This window comes from Acartia tonsa, chromosome 9 (assembly GCF_053477335.1).
Source record: "Acartia tonsa isolate MP-2025a chromosome 9, ASM5347733v1, whole genome shotgun sequence".
NCBI lineage: Eukaryota > Metazoa > Arthropoda > Copepoda > Calanoida > Acartiidae > Acartia > Acartia tonsa.
The window spans coordinates 25,663,973-25,673,909 of record NC_137268.1 but is presented as its reverse complement, the minus strand read 5'-3'; the positions used below and the strand labels follow the sequence as shown (position 1 = coordinate 25,673,909).

The window sequence follows — 9,937 nt, the reverse complement described above, 5'->3', positions numbered from 1 at the left end:
CTTCCCTAGTTCTTGTAGTTATGTACACCTATTTTGTTTAAAATATAACAAAATTGTAGAAAATCTAAAAATATTTTGACTAAAATCTCTTAATGATTAGAATAATGACTAATTAGATTAGATTAGATTAATGACTAATATCTTTGGTCTTCCAGCTGCACTGCTTTTGGCTGCACGTCTTGGACGTACATTCATATTTATATACAAAAATTATACAGTAGCCTCGCTACTTTATAATTAAGTTTATGTACAATTAAAAGCTCTTTACTCTACATGGCAATGTTTCGAAGCTATTTACACGATTTACACTATTTTGCAACATAAGGAAAAAAATATAAGAAAATTTAACAAGAATTTTTGAAAAATTTTGCAAAAAATATCTTGTTTCCTGGAAGGTTAATTGCAGATAACTTTTTAGGATGGTAGGTTACTTTGGGTAGGTTTCTTGGTGGAAAAGGTATGATGGCAGGTTTGGTGGTTATCAGTGGGAGTTTCTTTCTTCTTGGTAGGGTAAATATGGTAGATAAAATATGAACCTTTTAGCAACTTATTGGTAGGTTCGCTTAATAGTTAGGGTTTCTTACTGCTTGGTGGGTTAGGTTTGGTAGTAGAGGACATGTTAGGCAGATTTTTCTTACCTTTTTGTAGGATTTATATATACAGGACATCGGATTTATGTACAGTTATGACTAGAAAAGTACATCCAACTTATAAATAAAGAAGTGGGAACAAAATTATGTAATACTGGTTTTGGTAAAATGTTGACTGGTGTTTTCTTCTATGTACAGATATTGCAATGGTCCGGCCATTTTCTTTGGTTTTATTATGAATTATTTACACTTAAAAATAACAAAAATATGTCATTTTTAATTCACTGGTTACAAATGTTCCTTGGTTTTATACAAAATTAAAATCTGACTAGATTTTTACTGCTTTTATTTACAATGCCTCGGAATCCCGATGTTGAGTGTTTTCCCCACGGGGGAATTCCCCCGACTGAGATCAATCACTTGTCTACCGGGCTTTATATATCCACGCCAACGCTCGATAATCCGTGCCGCGCCATAACATCTGCGCTTTCTCGTCTCTGATTGGTCGATTACTGACTAATAGGAGGCTAGGATGTCATTAACCTATAAATTTCCTTGTAATATTTCAAGATGTTTAATTTCATTGGTTGAAATATTGGGGTCCCTAATTAGGAACTTTATTTAATTTGCTGAAATTTTTTAAAATTAGTGCCATCATTCTATTACAATTTAGTCCAAATCCTTTCCACTCATTAACAATTTATTGTCTAACATAAATTTTTAGTTTAAGAATACTTTAGGTAATAATAAATTTTAAATTTTTCACAATTAAAATAAAAAGGTTTATATTTATTACAAAAAATTATATTGATATGTTTAATTTATTTATATTGTTTATTATTTTTATAGCTTTAGTATAGCAGGTGTTTAAGGTATCACTTTTTTCTTTATCTCTCTCGCTCTCTCTCTCTCTCTCTCTTTCTCTCTCTCTCTCTCTCTCTCTCTCTCTCTCTCTCTCTCTCTCTCTCTCTCTCTCTTTCTCTCTCTCTCTCTCTCATCTCACTCTTTCTCGATATCTCTCTCTGTCCTTCTTTCTATTTATCTCTCCTTCCTCTCTCTCTCTCTCTCTCTCATTCTTTTTATATCTTTTTTGACAGATTTTTTACTTGTATGTTGTTATAATTTTACAAGTACTACTATTTTTATCATTGGATAAACCCGTTCAGCAGAAAAAAAGTTTTAATTTGATAGTCCAAATGTTAATACTAATTTTAGAGATACCCGGCTGAGATAGCAGCAAAAGGTAAAATGTTTCTAAAACGCGATAAAGGCTGAGATTCGAACCCAAAACTACCGAAAATTTTAAAAATAAATGTTTACAATTGAAACATAGATTTTGTTCAAAATCGTCTTCAAATGATGATATTTATGAAAAAAGATATGGTGGATTTTTTGAAATTTTTTTTCTGGAACGGCCTTTATCCGATAATCATTAATAAAGTATATTTTTACGCGAATCATCTAACTCTAAAAAGGCTGTTTTGTATCAAACAAAACTACGAATAATTATTATAGCATATTCATCGATTAAATATTTTTCATGTGGTGTTATGCTGATATTAAAGCTAATATTATGGATGTTGATTTGTTAGTAAGTACTAGCATAAAATTGTACATTAATATGCAGAAAAAGCAGTACATTCCCTCTCAATAATGATTAATTTTACTGGCAGATAAGTCGGATTAAAAAAATTGTCTCTGTATTGTATTAGAAAATATCATCTTCTTTTATTTCTCATTTTGATTTTTTTGTATAAAATTTATTTATTTTTTTTTGGTTGGTTTATGAGTACATATGATGCATGATCTAAATATTACCATCTGGTTGCTTTATTATATCATTATGAACCTGTATATACATTTTTTTTAGAAGTAAAGCTACTCTATTTTTGTAGTGTTGTTGGCTTATTTTATCAATGCACTTTTGCATCTAGGGGCTCTATAAGAAGGAGACATAAAAATAGCCTTAAACCACCCCAGGAACTATATACATCTTTATTTAGACGGAGTACAATAGTCTCTAAAAATGTTTTTTTTAAAGTTAAGTTTTGATGAAAAGAGTTAAGATCTCCTAAAACTTACAGCTGTGCTACTCATAAGATATACCATTTTTGTTTATTTCATATTACATATTTATTGTATAATGCATGCTATGCTCAAATGCAAATTTAAATAATCTTACAATAATGTCATGATTAAAACTTAGCTGCGCTAATTTTCAATTAGGTCATCCTTGTTTAATTTTATTCAACATATTGTGTACAGCATGCTATATTTAATTGGAACTTTTATTGAAATTTTTGTTTACTCTAACTATTTTATTGATTTTTAATCATGATTAGTAGAACTGTAAATAAGTTTTATGCTTTATAAATTGTAAAAAAGTATTCCAATAAAGATAAGGCTGTTGTCCAACCCACCAAAAAAAAAAAAAAAAACGCTAAAAACTAGTCGGTATGTTCTCAATGGTAAAGTAGTTATCGAGATTTTAAGCTTAAACGGGTAGACAGGAACCCCCTGCTACTTCGAATTATAAACTTTGGAAAACATAAAAAGAGACATTTTTAGGGAAAGAAGTCCAATATCATATTATAGCACTTATGAAGCTTCCTTTAAAAGCACAACTTAATATTTCATTCTATTTCATTAAATAATGGCTGTTGCTTAATAGTATGTATAAAAGATAAATCCTATATATCTTAAAGTTTAAAGTAGTAAATTTTTGTTTTGTTTAATAGTTTAGATCTCACTAACCACTGTAATTATCGATCTCACTATTTTAGGGAATCTTCATTTAGGTCTTGGGATAATTTGAGGCAATTCTATTTTCAAACTTAAGTCATGGGATGGTTTCAGGCTAATTTACTGCCCGCTCTCCCCTAGATGCTAGATGCGCATCCGCTAGTAAGAAAAAATTGAAACCATTTTGCCCATTATTTGTGTATGAAATTAAAACTATTGATGCTAAAAACGCTTGTAACATATGTTACGCGCGTGTCTAACAATTAAACCATTCATATACACACACACACACACACACACACACACAAACACACACTCACATACACACCCATACATATACACACACATGCATGGATACATAGAATAATTGTAAATTAGTCAGGAGAGTAAGAATGGTTTAAATGTTTAGAAATTTGTAATTGATAAAAATCGAATAAATACAAATTATTAAAATATTAATGCTTTGATTAAGTCCACCTAATGAAAAGCTTACAATTTATAAAAAAATTTTATAAAAAGAAGGTTGTTTAAAAAGTACATATTTTTTTGGTAAGTATAGTCATTTAGTTTGATAGCGTATTCAAATTGTAGGAAATTTTTTTTTTAAACTTCAAAAATTGTTGAAAAGTCAAGATGGTGAGTCATATTAATAACTAAAACAAACGGACAGAGCATAAAAGAGTATTTTTGCTACTAAAAAAGACAGCCAAAGAAAATATTTATATGTTTAACCCAATTTATCTATTCTTATATCCATGTTGGTTTTAAAGTCTTTTTTTTTATTCAGGTCCATAGCATCATACACATATGTCAATATATGTAAAATATATATGTAATTTAGCAATAATAAATGTTTAAATATGTATATAGATGTATAACCAGACAACAACCTGGATCCCCCTGTTGGAGACCTTTTTCGTCTGCTAGCAAATTGCTTTTTGCTCCTTTGCAGCAACTTTAAAACAATAAAATTTGTTTGAAATAAATTAGTTAATTCTAGTGGGCCTAAATTAAGAATCATATCTACCTATTACAGACCGACATTACAAGAAGAAAAGCTTCACTTTTAAAATTTTTCCCTTATGCTTTTTACACTTGCTGCAATTCTTTAATTTTTGTAGACTATTCCTAAAAACTGATTTTTACAATTATAAAATTAGAATGATTGTTCTTATTTTTAAACTCGTAATTTAAGTTGAGTAAAGCCTTATATAATGTGACTTCATTTTTCTATTAAAACATTCTTCCATATTATTTTTACTTTTCTAATTGAAACTATGTTTTTCATTATGTGTGGTGAGTCAAGAAAATAAAAGCTGAAGGTTTTTTTTCTCATTTGCAGTTTCAATTTGGAAGCAGGTACATTAATAAAACACATTAAACACAATTTTGTTTGCTTCTAGTGTTTAAAAAAAGCACCATGTATTTTACATATACAGAGAGAGGGAGAGAGGGAGGGGAATGGTTTAGATTTACATTTTATTCCCTAAAATGTAAATTACAAAGTATAACACTAGAATATATGACTATTATAAAGGCTGTAAATATGAAGTTATTATGAAATTTATAAACTAACTAAAATGATATTTAGATTGAAGGTAGAGGGCACCTGCTAATATAAATCTAAAAATGTGCCTTCACTTCTTCCTTATTTAGGATTTTTAGTCCTTTTTAGGACTTTTAGGGAATAGAGGGGAGAGAAATTCGACCTTCCATTTTCAACTTCAATTTAAAAAAAAAAAATATAGAAAAGATCGGGGAGAGGGGTTTATTTCTTTTTAGGGGCGATTTATCTTGGGTGGGAGGAGGTACCCTCCCCTAGTACAGTTAAAAACATTCCGTAGACCTTCGATCAAGAAGCTTCTTAGTAAAGGAAATATCTCAGATACACACACAGAGACAGAAAGACATCCCGTTACTTATATGCATTATGTCTTTCAGCGATTTTGACACATTATTTAGATTTTTGGATATGACAATATGCGGACGTGGATGAACATCTAATTTAACTGTGATGTTTGCCCACATATAATTGCACATATGTCACCTCTATACCACTCTATGTAGCATCGTTATCATACAAAACAAGTGTATATACTACATACATGTGGCGTAATCAGGAAGCTATAAAATTAGGTATCTAAAAATTTAACAATCTAAATTAAAAAATCTTTCTTTACATTTTTCATTTTTGAAAGCAAGGCTTTTACATAATTAGAGTCGGTTCGTCCGTCCGTACGCCCGTCCGTAACGTTTAGCTCGTTTCGTTAATTCAGGCATGTTGGAACTGTCCTATCGATTTCAAACTTTGCATGGTGATTCCTGTTACAGTTAGGTACGAATTAGAAAGCGTAGCAACTCTATAATCGTTACATGAAAGTCCGTAGACCTTTAAATACATGCTGATTCTTTAACATTTTACAACATTTTTGTATGATATGATTATCCTATTCATATGTTTTTTGGAATAATGATTCCTAGGACAACAAGGTAAAGTATTATAAGCAAGCAACTCTATAATCAAATCTTAAAAATGAAAGTTTGTCCTTTCCTATAACCGCAATTTTGTCACAAATTTATGTTCAATTTTGTTTAGACCTATAAAATAATGTTTTGCGTATTAAGTTCTGATTTTCTAAAAGTGTTAATGTTCGGTTGTCTTTCCTTTTTATTTAGCTTTTATGAATGATGTCATCTTTGTTCAATAATATTTTTGTAAGTATGTAGCCTTACTTGAGCACTATAATTTAAGACTTTTTATATTGACCAGTAGAAATTTTATTAGATTAGAAATAAGACACTTTCAATATTGTATTTCTTTAGGAATATAAAATATAAGCATTATTTGATCATTTTAGGATTATCCTTTTACAATTCTTATTAGCAAATAACTCTCAAAATAGTTTGGACATCAGGAACGTCCAAGGGGGGTTCTTGCCTATATTCCCCCCCCCCCCCCCCAATAAAAAAGCTTGGATGTGCTTGTTGGACATTTATGTCTTTGTTTATATTAGAGCAAAACGTTTGTCAAGCCACAAACATTCAATCTATCATATCCAAGAAGCATGCCCTTTGATTTTACGATTTGGAAGTCCAAACTATAAAAAGTTAATGCGTTGCGCCTGTTTTGAACCTAGGCATTCCCCCTTACTCTTACTATTATAAATTAAACAATATTTTTCTCCAGTGCCATTTCCCTGATTTATTTGTGTTCTAATTTAAGGCTTAACATATGCATGTACGTGTATGTAGATTATTTTGAATGAAAGATAAAAAGATTTGGACAGATGCTACGGAGATTATTTTGGTAACTCGTGCTATTATAGCAGGTGAATTTTTATTAGTAGAGCAGAATTTCTAAAAGTAGGGCCTACATGTCGGTAGGTATGTTAATTTTAACACAAGTAAAATCAACTTGACTTTGTAGAATAAAAACTTAAAAGTCATCTCTTCTGTAATTAACTATTATTGGATGAACTATTTTCTGCCTATTAATACTAAATGTTGTTATTTTTATTTATTTGATCAATTAATTACAAAATTTAACAACGTAATATCAATAAACCATTATTATATTTCTTTTGGAAAAAAATTTCAATAACAATCCTAAAATAACACTTAAATAAAATTATTAATGTTACATATTTAAGATTAGATTAACACAGTCATAACGCGCAAAGACAATGGTCCTAACCAATGAAATTTCTTAGATTAGTCTATAGGTTTTCGTAGACCATACAACCAACAAAAAGCACGTACAAAAGTTTTATTCTGGGTTTGTCAGCCATGTGTCAGCCGCGACTAGCTCTTAAATTTAAATCCGTTCGGATGCTTTGGAAACTGTTTGAAAAGGGTATGGCCATATTTGGGTCAAGTTTAAAATTGTAAAAGGTGAAATATCCTGTGGCTTACAGTCTGTTGCGGAGCCCTTGTTTTATTTGTAGGTTGCTTATTTAGGTTGGGTAAAGTAAGTGAAGACGAGAGGAATAGGGGCTAAATGTTAGGGTCTCCCTAGGAGGTTACACAATTGAATTAAGGGAATGAGGGTTTGTTGGTTCAAATAAGTAAAAATATTAACTCTGCATTAAATCATAACAGATTCAAAGGTAACTAAGCGTTACACAGAAAGTAAAAAAGGCAAGCTTTTTAGAACTCGATGTGCTTTTTAACAAGTATGACAACATCCATAGAAGCGAAGCTCTGAAACGGTAGGACAAACGAACATTAACACTTGTAGAGTGTCAGAATTGAAAAATCAGAACATAAATATATAAATTTCAAATCCCAATTCTTAGTAAATTTGTTGAAAAACTGCTTAAGTACAGGATAATGTTTAAGGACATACTTACATTTTTAGGGATGATTATAGAGATGATTCGCTCATAATATTGTACTTTGTTGTCCAAAAATCAGATCAATCGGATAATTTAATTACATACAAATTTGTAGTTAAAAAGTTAAAAATCAACATGTTTAAAATGGACGTACGGACATTCTGGTAACGATTATAGAGTTGCTAAGCTTTCTAAATTATACCTAACTACTATAGGAATCCCCAAGCAAAGTTTGAAATCGACAGGACAAATCTAACATGCCTAAAATAATGAAAAAGGCTATCCATTCCGGACATACGGACTCACGAACAGAAGGACCCTGATTATAGAAAAGCTTCGCTTTTAAAACTACATTAATTAAAGGGGGACATTATATTGCTTATTACCCTGATCTTAGTAAAACAAAATACTAATATTTTTAAATCATAATTAGTTTTATTATAATCTTTGGCAAATAATGCGTAATACACGTCATAATTTTACATTTTTAACATCTTACTACTTTTTTTAACAAATCTTAAAACATTCTTTGTTATTTAAAATAACAAAAAAAAAGAAATAATTTTTCTGTAAATAATCTTTTATTTTTATTATAAAGTATTGAACTAAATTAATTGCTTTAAAATTGTTAATGGTGTACACTTAGATTATTCAAAAAAGTTCTTGATTTGTATACATAAAACGAAAAAATAATTCAGCTAGGAAATATCATATATTTTAAATGTAAAAAATGTCCTTTTATTTTCACTGTTTGTGTAACTTAAATGATCTATACAAGCCATAGTTCAGCTGGGGAGGCCAATGTCCTACGATTTCTCTGGAGCGTGCTCCCGCCCCCGCCCCCACAACCTATGGTTCCATTGCCCGACGATTCGCGGGTCAACAAAAATCTTCCTGAATTCTGGTCCGATAGCGTGTCCTCAAAATTATTCACTATAGCGTCGCCGTTATTATACCCGCCGTATTCGTCCGCCAACGTTTGTTGTAACTGTAGATTTTCACCGTAATAACCGTTCATTTCGTCGCAGTGAGACGTTAACATACCGTCGCCAGAGACCCGCCGACCAAGGGTGACGTCTTTTTGACCGAGGTTGCGGTCAATCTTGACAAGTGTACCTAATCGGTCACCATTGCTTACACGATTTAAAGTACCGGTACGGTCACCCTTGACAAGTGTGACGGTTCGGCTGCCCGCTCGGGACATCGTGCCGTTCGAGCCGGTGCCGCGGTTTTGGTAGCTGCTTTGTTGGTTGGCGGTTTTAAAGCTGCTGTGGCGAGAATGGCGGGTCAACGTTCCGCCGTTTGTACTGGAGTGTGCTGTTAATGTCTGAAATTCATATTTTAATACTAACAATAAAGAATGAATGGAAGCCATGCAATATTTGTTTGATTTAGAAATGCAACTTTACCTGTTTTTCCAATGTTGAAGTCTTCTCTTGTCTTGTCCTAAAATTAGAATAGTTATTTATCGCATCATATTATAAACAGCTTTCCGCAGATATAAAAATGTACAATTATAAAATTAAAACCCGTTTTATTAGCCCCGAGATGCCGAAGGTACGGCCTAACATATTTTTAAATATTATAAATGTACATTTTTAAATTCGTAGAAAATTGAATATGATAAATTGCGATACATGATTTTTCAGTATGGCTTAGAAGCCATACTGGAAAAAGTTTACTTTTATCTCAATTAACATATGTTTCTTATTCATCTACATTTTGTCTGAAGCTAAAGATCTGTGAAAACAATGGTCCAAATTTGTTGTACTTTTCAGTGAAGCATTATTTTAAAAAAAATTCCCCGCCCTCCAATAAAGGCTAGAGACGCAATCGCTTATTCAGTGAGAGATTTCGTGATTTTTTTGAGTTTTACCAAAGAAAGGTTGCGTGATTTTTACCAAAATATTGATAATCTAAAATGATAATCTGGTCAGAAAGTAAATAAATTGCCAATCTTATTACTGCCCTAACCTTAAAGTTAGATCCTCCTGGAGCTCATGTATATAAAGACTATACTAACCTTATAGTTAGATCCTCCTGGAGCTCATGTATGTAAAGACTATACTAACCTTATAGTTAGATCATCCTGGAGCTCATGTATGTAAAGACTATACTAACCTTAAAGTTAGATCATCCTGGAGCTCATGTATGTAAAGACTATACTAACCTTAAAGTTAGATCATCCTGGAGCTCATGTATGTAAAGACTATACTAACCTTAAAGTTAGATCCTCCTGGAGCTCATGTATATAAAGACTATACTAACCTT

At 31.2% G+C, this 9,937-nt stretch overlaps 1 protein-coding gene across 1 annotated transcript; it reads right to left on the bottom strand.

Annotated features, from left to right (window-relative positions):
• Window positions 1-8,099: 8,099 nt before the first annotated feature.
• LOC145327793 (uncharacterized) lies at window positions 8,100-9,762 on the bottom strand. The gene is made up of 3 exons (XM_080171346.1): window positions 9,739-9,762; window positions 9,076-9,112; window positions 8,100-8,993 (listed from the first exon to the last, which is right to left on the bottom strand). Exon 3 carries the CDS (start codon window positions 8,868-8,870, stop codon window positions 8,436-8,438), a length of 435 nt encoding a protein of 144 aa, XP_080027472.1. The 5' UTR covers window positions 8,871-8,993; window positions 9,076-9,112; window positions 9,739-9,762; the 3' UTR covers window positions 8,100-8,435.
• Window positions 9,763-9,937: the final 175 nt, after the last annotated feature.